The following is a 15,404-nucleotide window of genomic DNA, read 5'->3' on the forward strand; positions in this document are numbered from 1 at the left end:
TTATATATTGCTTGTTTACTTATATATTGTGTGTTTTCCTATATATCGCGTGTTTTCTTATATATTGCAGTGAAGTTAACGAACTGAAGCAGAATCTCACACATCGACAACATCACGTAGGAATGGCATAACAAACACAAAAAACGCCCTTGAAAATGGGAATCATTTCCCTAAACGCGTCGTGCGAAAAATAAAATAAAGAAAATCGTGACCGATAGCAGATGAGTTATTTATAAACAAACTTATTATTCTTAACGTATAATTCACTTCTCAATTTATCAAATGTACATAACCGACATTTAAAGAAAATGTGTACCATTTTTTATCCATATCGTTCTGCTTTTGAGTTCTCCACTGCGCCTTTTACAAGAAAAAAAAAAAATCTGATACGCAGAGTGAGGAGTTAATCCCTCAACCTTTTACTGTCCTCGAGCCTTGCATGAGGGTTGTTCACTAAATAATAGAACACAATTTTTTCCTCATCCAAGTTCGGTTGAAAAAAATACAGAATGTGTTATCGCACATCATGGAATGTGCCTGCCTCGTCCGCTATAATGTCATAACATTACGATGTGTGGTGGCCCTGTACATAGCCTTCAGAATGGTTTCTATGACGGAGGTGGTTTCCAAGCAGAAAGCAGTCATTGAGTTTCATTTAGCGGAAAACCAGAGAATCGCAGATATTGATAGGCGCTTGCAGAATATGTATATAGACCTGGCAGTGAACAAAAGCACGATGAGTAATTGTGTGAGGTGTTTGTCACCATAGCAACAAGGCGGCCCAAACTTGTCCGGTCTCCCGCGTGGAGGCCGGCCACACACGGCTGTGAATCCTGTAATATTGGAACGTGCGGACACACTTATTCCAGGTGATCGACTGGTTACAAACAGACACCTCGGTGCACAACTGGACGTCTCTGTCGGCAGTGCCCACACAGCAATTGAGGTACGGAAAGATGTGTACCAGTTGGGATCCTCGTAAAGAGCAACGAATCTGTGTGGAATTGGTCGCGCGCTATGGGGTTGATCCTGACAATTTTTTGTCGAACTTCCTCACAGGCGACGAAACATAGGTTCATCACTTCGAATTGGAGACAAAAAGGCAATCCTTGGACTGGCGCCACACCACCTCTCCTGCTAATAAAAAGTCGCATCCTGAGCATCGGGACGCCGTGGGATACCGAAGGGTTTATTCTGCACAGTGCCCTCAGTCCTGGTGCTACAATCAGCTCTGAAGCTTATTATGCTATCCTCGGGAAATTGAAGAACAAATTGAACGTGTTTGGCACCACAAAATGCAAAAGATATCGTTCAAATGGTTCTGAGCACTATGGGACTTAACTTCTGAGATCATCAGTCCCCTTCAACTTAGAACTACTTAAACCTAACTAACCTAAGGGCAACACACACGTCCATGCCCGAGGCAGGATTCGAACCTGCGACCGTAGCGGTCGCGCGGTTCCAGACTGTGGCGCCTAGAACCGCTCGGCCACACCGGCCGGAAAATGCAAAAGAACTTCTTCTTGAAACTTCGTGGTAGATTAAAACTGTGAGCCGGATCGAGACTCGAACTGGGGACCTTTGCCTTTCGCAGTCAATTGCTCTGCCATCTGGGCTACCCACGTACGACTCACGACCCTACAGCTTCATTTCTGCCATTACCTCGTCTCCTACCTTCCAAAATTCAGAGAAGCCTTTCAGCGAACCTTGCAGGAGTAGCACTTAAGGAATAAGGGTTGTTGCGGGGACATGGCTTCCCTGGTTGTCGGGCCGTTTGGCGGGCGACAGTCAGTGTTTCGAGACACGTCTCCGGCCTGGAACTGATTGGAGTATAACAGCCATCACTGATGAGTCCTGCTACGAAGTGAACAGCAATGACCAGCGAAGAAGTGTCTGGAGACGTCCTGGACAGCGGTTGGATACCAACCTGACAGTCACCCGCCATACGGCCCTATAACCCGGGGTGATGGTCCGGGATTCCGTTTCATTTCATAGCAGCAACTGTTTTGGTTCTCGTCCGAGGCACCCGTACTGCACAGGGGAACTTCGACGGATTCTACGCCTCAATTTATTGCTTCTTATGGGAATCCATCCTAGGCTTACATTTCAGCAAGATGATGGCCGCCCGCACACGTCGGGAGTTTCTACTGCTAGTCTTTGTGCTTGATAAACACTACCTTGGCTAGCAACGTCGCAGGATCTCTCATCAATAGAGAAAGTTTGGAGTATTATGGGCATGGCCACCCAACCAGCTCAGGATTTTTACGTTCTAACACATCAGTTGGAGAGAATTTGGCACGATATCTCTTAAGAGGACTTACAAGTCCACCAATCAATGCCAAGTCGAATGACTGGTTACATAATGGCCAGAAGTGGACCAACGCGTTAATGGCTTCCTCAATTTTTTAAGCTCTTTCTCTTGAATAAAGATATAGATAGATAGATATTCAGCTTTCACAGGCGATCACAGGCCCTGCAGACGACGCGCTGCTTCCACAAACTCCCGCCATTCCTTCCTGTTATGTTCCCGGTTCGTCCAGGTGTCTTCAGTTACCAGGGCTGGTAGGTCCTTCGCCAGGTCGTCCATACAGCGCTGCCTTGGCCGTCCAGTGGGGCGTTTGCTGTTTGGCTTCCCCGCTGGTGCCATCTTCGCCTGTCTTCCGGCATACGGGCTACACGGCCCAGCCATCGTATTATTTTCCCCTTTATCTTCTGTAGAATAGTTGGCTGTCACATCAGAAGGTAGATTTCCTCATTTTTTCCTCCTCCTCCATTCTCCGTTTTTTAGAACTGGTCCCCATATCTTCCTCATTACTCTTCTTTCAAATATTAATAGTTTTTTCCCATTCTCACTTAGTCATGATCCATATTTCTGAACCGTACATTACTGCTGGGCATATCACTATGTTGTAGATTTCCATCTTAGTCTTCACTGAGATCGATTTAGAGCCAAGCGTCTCTCTGAGGGAATGCATGCATTTCGAGCTCACCGCTATTCTTTCCTTGATATCCATTTTTATGTCGTTCGTAGTAAACCAAGATCCCAAGTATTTGAACTGGTCTACTCTCTTGAACCTCTTGCCATCGATCTCAAGAAATTCTACATGCTCTTCTCTTCTTCCTAATTGCATGAACTCTGTTTAGTCTCGATTCACTTTGAGCCCTACTTTCTGCGCATTACTGTCAATTTTCCGGTACATTTCTTTCAACTCGTGCCTTGATTCACCTAATAGTACTACGTCATCTGCATATGCGAGACAATTGAAGTTACCGTCCATCTCTACTCCAGCCCACTCCTGTCGCCTACGCTCTTAAATAAATCATCCAGTGTTTCTGAAACTGTAGTATTTGTTTTCTGTACATTACATAATATCTACCAATTTCCGCCCATTCGATTACTCCTTCATGCTTGGACAGATTTTCTATTTGGTGAGACCGAAGGCCGATTGGTAAGCAGCTTGAGTAAGTCATTTCGATTCACTGACTAGGCATACTGTCCAAAAGAAATTGTAAATGACGTATCACGTAAGTCAGTTATAGGGAAGGTGAATTACCTGCTGTTTGAAATTTCCTGGCAGTTTAAAACTGGGTACTGGATCGAGACTAGAGCTCGAGACCTTTGCCTTTCGCAGGCAGGTGCGCTGCCCAATGAGCTTCCCAAGGACGATTCAAGACCCGTCCTCACAGCTCTACTTGCACCAGTACCTTGTCCCCTACCTTCCAAACTTTAGAGAAGCTCTCCGGTGCAGAGTGAAAATTTTATTCTACGTACTGTTTGTTTGGAGAGTTCTGGTGTTCTGGCAATGTACTCTGTAGCGCACTATAAAAGTAATCGTGTACAGGACATTCATGCGACCCACTCTTGTATACAGTTCGAGTGTTTGGGACACCAACCAAGTTGTGTTATAGAAATACGACGAAATTTCTCCATTGGAAATATCGGGAGTGGTTGTTTAGCTGCGTCCTGCGGTGATGGCTGGGACGTTCCGAGATCAGTGCACTCTCAGATTATGCGCTACTGGCCATTAAAATTGCCACACCACGAAGATGACGTGCTACAGACGCGAAATTTAACCGAGAGGAAGAATATGCTGTGATACGCAAATGATTAACTTTTCAGAGAATTCACACAAGGTAGGCGCCGGTTGCGACACCTACAACGTGCTGACATGAGGAAAATTTCCAACCGATTTATCATACAGAAACAACAGTTCACCGGTATTGCCCGGTGAAACGTTGCTGTGATGTCTCGTGTAAGGAGGAGAAATGCGTACCATCACGTTTCCGACTTTGATAAAGGTCGGGTTGTAGCCTATCGCGATTGCGGTTTAACGTATAGAGACGTTCCTGCTCGCGTTGGTCGAGATGCAATATTAGCAGAATGTGGAATCGGTGGGTTCAGGAGGGTAATACGGAACACCGTGCTGGATCCCGACGGCCTCGTATCACTAGCAGTCAGGATTACAGGCATCTTATCCGCATGGCTGTAACGGATCGTGCAGCCAAGTCTCGGTCCCTGAGTCAACAGATCGGGACGTTTGCAAGACAACAACCATCTGCACGAACAGTTCTACGACGTTTGCAGCAGCATGGACTATTAGCTAAGAGACCATGGCTGCGGTTACCCTTGATGCTGCATCGCAGACAGGAGCGCCTGCGATGGTGCACTCAACGACGAACCTGGGTGCACTAATGGCAAATCGTCATGTTTTCGAATGAATCCAGGTTCTGTTTACAGCATCATGACGGTCGCATCCGTGTTTGGCGACATCGCGGTGAACGCACATTGGAACCGTGTACTCGTCATCGCCATACTGGCGTATCACCAGGCATGATGTGTTGGGGCCCCATTGGTTACACATCTCGGTGACCTCTTGTTCACATTGACGGCACTTTGAACAGTGGACGTTACATTTCAGATGTGTTACGACACGTGTCTCCACCCTTCATTCGATCTCCGCGAAACCCTGCATTTGAGCAGGATAATGCACGACCGCATGTTGCAGGTCCTGTACGGACCTTTCTGGATACAGAAAATATTCGACTGCTGCCTTGGCCAGCACATTCTCCAGATGTCTCACCAATTGAAAACTTCTGGTCAATGGTGGCCGAGCAACTGGCTCGTCACAATACGCCAGTCACTACTCTTGATGAACTGTGGTATCGTGTTGAATCTGCATGGGCAGCTGTACCTGTACACGCCATCCAAGCTCTGTTTGACTGAATGCCTAGGCGTATCAAGGCCATTATTACGGCCAGAGATCATTGTTCTGGGTACTGATTTCTCAGGATCTATGCACCCAAATTCATGAAAATGTAATCACATGTCAGTTCTAGCATAATATATTTGTCCAATGTATACCCGTTCATCATCTGCATTTCTTCTTGGTGTAGCAATTTTAATGGCCAGTAGTGTAGTATGGTGGTGTTACTGAACCAGTTACTGAGAACTTCTGCTACCAAGCTTTCTGAAACACTAGATGATTTATGTGAGAGAAAAAGCTTCACAGATTGAGCATGTCAGTAACGTGTTGGTCCGCCTTATAGCTGTAGAAGACGAAAGCTTCCATGTATTTTTATGTCGCCAGTCCTGCGTATATAGATCAAAACTCGAAAGACAGTGCCTGGAAAAATATGGACAATTAGGTAAGTATTTAACTTTATTCAAAGCTTTCGAAACACAGAGACCATACTTCTTCTCAAAAGCGAAAATGATATCACTGCTGATCGGTTTGGAACTGGAAAATCGTAAGAACTTGTCTAGACTTTTCAGTCAGCATGTTGAGCATCCTCAAATATTAATACTGACTTGACATTGCACGGACTACCCTGGCACGCCTCAGGCCAGACCCAAATCCTCGTCTTATTATCCACACACTACTAATGTAGTGCCCCTTGCTCACTATTCTCATTAATCGAGGCATTTCGCCGATTCCCGCAAGAGTTCGAGCCTGGTGTGATTTCGCACTGGAAAGATCATTGCCTGTCCTCGCCTTAATTATATATATAATGTCTGTTCTTTCGGTCATTTCAGTTACTTTCAAAAGGTTAAAACCTTCAGCTGTCATTTACTTTGTGCAATTCGCTACTAGTTTCAGTCATTGACCACTATGAAATTTAGCTGGCATAAACGGCAGGAAAGTTACACAGTAATCTGAACAAAAGTAATTTGCTCTTTTAAGCCCACCATTGTACGTCAAATAATTCTCACAGCAATAACGGTGTACCATAATTTTCGTCAATAAACAACATAAAAAATTACCCACAATAATAACTGAGCACGATAATATTCGTTAAGAAAGCATGACTTGCTTACTGACAACAATAATCATACACAGTTATTATTGTAAGAATTTTTTTACTTACTAAGGGAGGTTCAAAAGAGCAAATTGCTTCTGTTCAAATTATTGTATAACTTTCCTGCTATTTATGCCAGCTAAGCTTGATAATGGTCATTGACCGAAACTAGTAGCGAATTGTGTCAAATAAAGGACAGCCGAAGGTTTCACCATAAATTTTAACAATTATGTGCCAGCTGAATATCCCCACCTGCAGACGTAAATGGTTTACATTGTAAACGGTTTTCATTGTTTCACAACAACATAAATGTTAAAACAATCAAAGTCGTGTAAACCAATTTGGACTTTTTTCATTTTGGTAGTCTCGCTAACTTTGGCGAACTCCTCCTCAGATCATCTGTCACCAGATCTAGTATTTACTTGAACTGGCAAGTATTTAACCTGAAGAACTCACGGAACTTTCTGTCATCATCTAATGAATGAAGATTGATAAATGTGGTAAAGAAAATTTCTTGGACATGGGATGTGTTTCACCATTGCCGTTATCTAATGGAGTACAATGTCTTCTTCTTCGCCATTTTCTTCCAGTAGCAAGTACAACAACAAATAGCAATAACTGATTTCGAGAAACTTGAGTCTGCTTCCATGAACTGTTCACGACTAAATCTGAGAACAACACTGAGTTGCAAGGAACACTCCTGGAAATGGAAAAAAGAACACATTGACACCGGTGTGTCAGACCCACCATACTTGCACCGGACACTGCGAGAGGGCTGTACAAGCAATGATCACACGCACGGCACAGCGGACACATCAGGAACCGCGGTGTTGGCCGTCGAATGGCGCTAGCTGCGCAGCATTTGTGCACCGCCGCCGTCAGTGTCAGCTAGTTTGCCGTGGCATACGGAGCGCCATCGCAGTCTTTAACACTGGTAGCATGCCGCGACAGCGTGGACGTGAACCGTATGTGCAGTTGACGGACTTTGAGCGAGGGCGTATAGTGGGCATGCGGGAGGCCGGGTGGACGTACCGCTGAATTGCTCAACACGTGGGGCGTGAGGTCTCCACAGTACATCGATGTTGTCGCCAGTGGTCGGCGGAAGGTGCACGTGCCCGTCGACCTGGGACCGGACCGCAGCGACGCACGGATGCACGCCAAGACCGTAGGATCCTACGCAGTGCCGTAGGGGACCGCACCGCCACTTCCCAGCAAATTAGGGACACTGTTGCTCCTGGGGTATCGGGCGAGGACCATTCGCAACCGTCTCCATGAAGCTGGGCTACGGTCCCACACCGTTAGGCCGTCTTCCGCTCACGCCCCAACATCGTGCAGCCCGCCTCTAGTGGTGTCGCGACAGGCGTGAATGGAGGGACGAATGGAGACGTGTCGTCTTCAGCGAGGAGAGTCGCTTCTGCCTTGGTGCCAATGATGGTCGTATGCGTGTTTGGCGCCGTGCAGGTGAGCGCCACAATCAGGACTGCATACGACCGAGGCACACAGGGCCAACACCCGGCATCATGGTGTGGGGAGCGATCACCTACACTGGCCGTACACCTCTGGTGATCGTAGAGGGGACACTGAATAGTGCACGGTACATCCAAACCGTCATCGAACCCATCGTTCTACCATTCCTAGATAGGCAAGGGAACTTGCTGTTCCAACAGGACAATGCACGTCCGCATGTATCCCGTGCCACCCAACGTGCTCTAGAAGGTGTAAGTCAACTACCCTGGCCAGCAAGATCTCCGGATCTGTCCCCTATTGAGCATGTTTGGGACTGGATGAAGAGTCGTCTCACGTGGTCTGCACGTCCAGCACGAACGCTGGTCCAACTGAGGCGCCAGGTGGAAATGGCATGGCAAGCCGTTCCACAGGACTACATCCAGCATCTTTAAGATCGTCTCCATGGGAGAATAGCAGCCTGCATTGCTGCGAAAGGTGGATATACACTGTACTAGTGTCGACATTGTGCATGCTCTGTTGCCTGTGTCTATGTGCCTGTGATTCTGTCAGTGTGATCATGTGATGTATCTGACCCCAGGAATGTGTCAATAAAGTTTCCCCTTCCTGGGACAATGAATTCACGGTGTTCTTATTTCAATTTCCAGGAGTGTATTTTTATTCTAATAGCATCTTGCAGACCCATCTGGGATAGCTCGCGGACACCTGGAGGTCCGCGGACAACCTGTTAGAAACCACTGCCGTAGACGATACATCGGTGCATGACGTAATTATATTGACACCAACATCTTGATCAGCTGATTAGTGGCCCTATCTTACTGGTAAAACGTTTAGCAAATGTTTCTTTACTACGTTGGTAATACCATGTACAATACACGATTTTCACCTAAAAATCTGGTAAAGGTGTTTCAAAACACACAAAAAACCAACCTTTTTTTACGGAATTAAGAAAGTAAATGCACAGGCTGAAGCTAAGGAGTGATATCATTACCAAACAGGTGCAACCGGTTTTGTATTTCGTACTGTTTATTTGTGTCTAAACATTACGTATTAAACAATAAGGTCGATTATAATTGCCAGAAAAACAATAGTACATCCACTTACAGGCTTCCAGTTCACTAAAGATTTATTGTTGCAGTAGTGCACATTGAGTACATGAAATGATTACATTTACAGAACAGCAGTATAAGCGTTTCTGAGGCACCAGGATCAGATGCGTGATGAGACGTCAGTATCAGTGCGTAGTGTAGCCTCGACGCATTCCCTACAGTCCTGACCTGGTTCAGCTGACTTTTTTTTGTTTCCTCGGTGAAAAGGAGTCATGAATGGAAAACATTGGGACACGATTGAAAGCATCCAGATGCATGTTACATCAGCTCTAAAGGACATTCGGGAAAAGGCAATCCAGGATGCCTTCCAGGCATGGAAACATCGCCTCCAGAAGTCTATCGACACAAGAGGGTGCTATTTTGAAAATTTTTGATTATTTGTACGAATATATTCAATAAATGATTTTTTATGAATTTTGTCGCATTACATACGGAACGCACCTTGTATAAAGTAGATTTCAATAGTAATATAGTTGCCCATTGTAAATCTTACTGACTGTAATTCACTTGTTAACATGTAAACTAGGTGCAATTATAATGATTTCTAATATCTAAGACTCCGTTAATGATATGAGGTGGTGGGTTACATTGTATAATTATAATGGTTTTGTGAATAAAGAAATGAGAGAAAATGTAGCTCTCGACTCCAGGTCGCATATTGTGTAATGGCAGAAATTGGATTTTACCATCCGTCACGTGACTCGAATGTGGGACTGAAACCTTAAATCGGCAGCCATAGATCCGTGGTCGTACCTTATATATTTGATATTTTCGTTAATAATGAAATTCCTCCACCTGCACTTAAGATTTTTTTATTTACTTCGCTACTAGTTTCGACGTTGCGTCAACGCCATCTTCAGGCCCGTACACTTTGATGAAATCAGTTGCGTGTGGCTCAGTCTAGAAGTCCGCGGTGCGATCAACACGTACTCCACATGGATGGTGAGCAATGTGGAGCACGTGAATCTCACCGCGGACTTCTACGAGGGTGAGTCAAATGGAAAGCTTAAATTTGTAATAAGAAATCGAAATTTCGCGCCGTTATCCTGTAAGTTGGTAAGTGTGCTACAAACAGCGTGAAGAATGGCATGTAGGTGGCAGCATAGTGCAGATGCACACATACCGTTGCAGTATCAGTATAAAGATGACCGCCCCACTTGCGACTTGCACCAGGGAAGAGCAGCGTTCTGTTATTCAGATTTTGCGTAGTGAAGGTGTGAAACCTCTTGCGATTCATCGAAGAATGAAGGCTCGATACGGTGTTTGTCACAGCACCTGGTCTACGAATGGAGTAGAAAGTTTTCAAATGGTGTGGCTTCAGTGTAAGATGCTCCTAGTCCAGTCAGCCACAACGAGTTGTGACTCCACAGAACACTGCAGCAGTTGAAGCCATAGTGGAGGAAAACCGCCGAGTAACACTGAATGACACTGCAGCATGTTTACAGATTAGTCATGGGTCAGCACACCACATTGTGCACGATGTGCTCCAGTTTCACAAAATGTCTGCAACATGGGTGCCACGTCAGCTGCCTCCTGAAATGAGAGAACGACGTGTTGATGCTTGTGAAGAACTTCTTCGGCGTTTTGAACGAGAAGGCTTCCTTGCAAGAACCGTTACTGAGATCGACACCTGGTATCACTTCCACCAACCGGAAACGAAGAGAGCGAGCAAGGGATGGCGCCATTCCTCATCACGAAAACCAAAGAAGTTTCGAACAGAACCGTCAGCAAGTAAGGTTATGCTGACTCTCTTTTGGGTCGAAAAAGGCGTCATTTTGGAGCATTACATGCCTGGATGGACCCTGCCACCAGTGCAACATGCACAGATCTACTAAAAAATCATCTGCGGCCTGCAATCAAGTCAAAGCGACGTGGATTGCTGTCAGCAGGTGTCCTTCTGCATCATGACAGTGCAAGACCCCACACTGCCCGTACAACAGTTGCAACAATCACAGACCTGCTTTTTGAGTGTCTTCCTCATCCACCATACTCATCAGACCTTGCCCCCAAGTGATTTCCATATGTTTGGACCACTCAAAGACGCAGTGGGAGGAAAGAAGTCCCGTTCTGATGAAGAGGTACGTCACGCGGTGCATGAGTGGTTTTTCGGATTACGAAAAGAATATTTTTCTAAATGAATTTATGCACTTTGTAAGCGCCGGGAGACTTGCATTGAGCGTAGGGGAGATTATGTTGAAAAGTAATGAAAAAGCTTTGCACCAGTTCTGCACACTAAATAATATTTAGTTTTCATTTGACTGAGCCACACACAACTGATTTCATCGAAGTGTACGGGCCTGAAGATGGCGTTGATGCAACGTCGAAACTAGTAGCAAGTAAATAAAAAAATCTTTAGTACAGGTGGAGGAATTTAATTTTTAATAAAAATTATACTAACTGTGTCCCACCTTCATCCAGTTTAAATATGGATGTACGAAGGTTATGTATTTGAGGTGTCAGCATCATTTCGACCAAGAGTGACTGTTCAAATGGTGAACCCACCTCGCACTATTCGTCCACGAGACTCAGAGGGCCATAGACACAGGTTCCCAGGTAGATGCTGGGTTTCTTGACTTCCGCAGGGCGTTCGATGCAGTTCCCCACAGTCGTTTAATGAACAAAGTAAGAGCATATGGACTATCAGACCAATTGTGTGATTGAAAAACTGTGGCCTGTTCAGATGAGTCCCGATTTCATTTCGAGTGTGGCGGAGACCCCACGAAGCCATGGACCCAAGTTGTCTACAAGGCACTGTGCAAGCTGGTGGTGGCTCCATAATGATGTGGGCTGTATCTACATAGAATGGACTGGGTCCCCTGGTCCAAGCGAAACAAGCAGTGACTCAAAATGGCTATGTTCGGCTACTTTGAGACATTTTTAGCCATTAATGGACTTCATAATCCCAAAAAAGGACTGATTTTTTATGGATGAGAAGGTTCCACGTGACCGGGCCACATTTGTTTTGCGATTGGTTTGAAGAACAATGATTTGTTGGGTCCATGCTACTTAGAGCTGCACTACACCGGATAAAGCAGGTCCGACACGACGTTAGGAGTTATAATGTGATTACAATTGAAATAATTCCGGAAAACTATACTGCAGCGGTGTACCGTAGGTCTCTAGAAGAGCGTAGCGTTCCAAAACATTGGAAAAGGGCACAGGTCATCCCCGTTTCCAAGAACGGACGTCGAACAGATGTGCGGAACTATAGATCTATATCTCTAACGTCGATCAGTTAGAGAATTTTGGGACACGTATTATGTTCGAGTATAACGACTTTTCTGGAGACTAGAAATCTACTCTGTGGGCATCAGCATGGGTTTCTAAAAAGACGATCGTGTGAAACCCAGCTCGCGCTATTCGTCCACGAGCCTCAGAGGACCATAAACACGGGTTCCCAGGTAGATGCCGTGTTTCTTGACTTGCGCGAGGCGTTCGATACAGTTCCCCACACTCGTTTAATGAACAAAGTAACAGCATATGGACTATCAGACCAATTGTGTGATTGGATTAAAGAGTTCCTAGATAGCAGAACGCAGCATGTCATTCTCAATAGAGAGAAGTCTTCCGAAGTAAGAGTGATTTCAGGTGTGCCGCAGGGGAGTGTCGTAGGACCGTTGGTATTCACAATGTACATAAATGGCCTTGTGGATAACATCAGAAGTTCACTGAGGCTTTTTGCGGATGATGCTGTGGTATATCGAGAAGTTGTACCAATGGAAAATTGTACTGAAATGCAGGAGGATCTGCAGCTAATTGATGCATGGTGCAGCGAATCGCAATTGGATCTCATTGTAGGCAAGTGCAATGTGCTGCGAATACATGGAAAGAAAGATCTCTTATCATTTAGCTACAATATAGCAGGTCAGCAACTGGTCGCATTTAATTCCATAAATTATCTGGGAGAAGGCATTAAAGCCGTCTTCAGGCCACAAGTGGCCCATCGGGATCATCCGACCGTCGTGTCATCCTCAAGTTGAGGATGCGGAGAGGAGGGGCGTGTGGTCATCACACCGCTCTCCCGGTCGTTTTAATGGTTTTCTTTGACCGGAACCGCTACTATTCGGTGGAGTAGCTCCCCAATTGGCATCACGAGGCTGCGTGCACCCCGAAAAATGGCTACAGCGCATGGCGGCTGGATGGTCATCCATCCAAGTGCCGTGCACGCCCGACAGCGGTTAACTTCGGTGATCTCACGGGAACCGGTGTATCTACTGCGACAAGGCCGTTGCCGAGTAGGCATAAGGAGTGATTTAAAATGGAATGATCATATAAACTTGCCATACTGAGATTCATTGGAAGAATCTTAAGGAAATGCAGTCCGAAAACAAAGGAAGTAGGTTACAGTACACTTGTTCGCCCATTGCTTGAATACTGCTGACCAATGTAGGATCCGTACCAGATAGGGTTGATAGAAGAGAGAGAGAAGATTCAACGGAGAGCAGAGCGCTTCGTAACAGGATCATTTAGTAATCGCAAAAGCGTTACGGAGATGATAGATAAACTCCAGTGGGAGACTCTGCAGGAGAGATACTCAGTAGCTCGGTACGGGCATTTGTTGAAGTTTCGAGAAAATACCTTCACCGAGGAGTCAAGGAGTATATTGCTCCCTCGTACGTATATCTCGCGAAGAGACGACGAGGATAAAATCAGAGACATTGGAGCCCACACAGAGGCATACCGACAATCTATCTTTCCACGAACAATACGAGACTGGAAGAGAAGGGAGAACCGATAGACGCACTGAAGGTACCCTCCGCCACACACCGACAGGTGACTTTCGTAGTATGCATGCAGAACATTTTTAGTGCGGATATGAGCGGTACTCACGCCACGAGAGCTACGCGGTGCCTCCGGGGCTTGTCGCCCTGCGGTTGGCAGCAGACTGCACCCTGAGCGCGGGGTGGACAGCGCGAGCACCAGCAGCAGCGTCTGCAGCGTCGCGGCCGTCACCATGGTTGCAGCGGTGGCAGGCAGCGCGCCTCTGGAGCCTGCATGTCTGCGGCGCGGGGCGGCGGCCGGCGGACTGCCCGCCCGCCCGTCTGGGGCGCACGTGGCCGGCGGCGGCGCGCACGTGGCTCTGCCCCCACCACTACCCTATCCCCACCACCACTCCCCTGCCGAACCCCCACCCCGCGGCGGTGCATCATCTGCCGTGCCGCAAAGCGCGATGAGGCGGCGTCGCAAACCTCACTGCATTCACACACGGTTGGCGCTGGTGGCGACACCTACAACGTGCTGACATGAGGAAAGTTTCCAACCGATTTCTCATACACAAACAGCAGTTGACCGGCGATGCCTGGTGAAACGTTGTTGTGATACCTCGTGTAAGGAGAAATGCGCACCATCACGTTTCCGACTTCGATAAATGTCGGATTGTAGCCTATCGCGATTGCAATTTTTCTTATCGCGACATTGCTGCTCGCGTTGGTCGAGATCCAATGAGTGTTAGCAGAATATGGAATCGGTGGGTTCAGGAAGGCAATACGGAACGCCGTGCTGGATCCCAACGGCCTCGTATCACCAGCAGTCGACATGACAGGCATCTTATCCGCATGGCTGTAACGGATCGTGCAGCCACGTCTCAACAGGTGGGGGCGTTTGCAAGACAACAACCATCTACACGAACAGTTTGACGACGTTTGCAGCAGCATGGACTATCAGGCCGGAGACCATGGCTGCGGTTACCCTTGACGCTGCATCACAGAGAGGAGCGCCTGCGATGGTGTACTCAATGACGAACCTGGGTGCACGAATGACAAAACGTCATTTTTTCGGATGAATCCAGGTTTTGTTTACAGCATCATGATGGCCGCATCCGTGTTTGGCGACATCGCGCTTAGCGCACATTGGAAGCGTATCACCCGGCGTGATGGTATGCGGTGCCATTGGTTACACGTCTCGGTCACCTCTTGTTGGCTTTGATGGCATTTTGAACAGTGGACGTTACATTTCAGATGTGTTACGACCCCTGGCGCTACCCTTCATTCGATCCCTGCGAAACCCTACATTTCAACAGCATCATGCACGACCGTTGTTGCAGGCCCTGTACGGGCCTGGCCAGCACATTCTCGAGATCTCTCACCAACTGAAAACGTCTGGTCAATGGCGGCCGAGCAACTGGCTCGTTACAATACGCCAGTCACTACTCTTGATGAACTGTGATACCGTGTTGAAGCTGCATGGGCAGCTGTACCTGTACACGCCATCCAAGCTCTGTTTGACTCAATGCCCAGCCGTATCAAGGCCGTTATTGCGGCCAGAGGTGGTTGCTCTGGGTACCGATTTCGCAGGATCTATGCACCCAAATTGCGTGAAAATATAATCACATGTCAATTCTAGTATAATATATTTGGCCAACGAATACCCGTTTATCATCTGCATTTCTTCTTGGTGAAGCAATTTTAATGGCCAGTAGTATAGATGCTACCCTCGCCCGTTGGGAGCAGTGCTACACATCGCTTCGCTAGGCTACTCCGCCTGCGAGCAACTTATGTAAATATAATTTGTGGTAAATGTATAAGTTAAAGAATT

General features: G+C 46.7%; 1 protein-coding gene across 1 annotated transcript in view; it reads right to left on the reverse strand.

Annotated features, from left to right (window-relative positions):
• The window catches only part of LOC126356005 (uncharacterized), a 129,126-nt gene extending 115,234 nt beyond the window's left edge, over positions 1-13,892 (reverse strand). Inside the window, exon 1 of the mRNA XM_050006647.1 lies at positions 13,701-13,892. Within this exon, the coding sequence (XP_049862604.1) occupies positions 13,701-13,826 (126 nt within the window). The 5' untranslated portion in view covers positions 13,827-13,892. The remainder of the gene's footprint in view (positions 1-13,700) is intronic.
• Between the last annotated feature and the right edge of the window lie 1,512 nt (positions 13,893-15,404).

Source organism: Schistocerca gregaria, chromosome 3 (assembly GCF_023897955.1).
Source record: "Schistocerca gregaria isolate iqSchGreg1 chromosome 3, iqSchGreg1.2, whole genome shotgun sequence".
Classification (NCBI taxonomy): domain Eukaryota; kingdom Metazoa; phylum Arthropoda; class Insecta; order Orthoptera; family Acrididae; genus Schistocerca; species Schistocerca gregaria.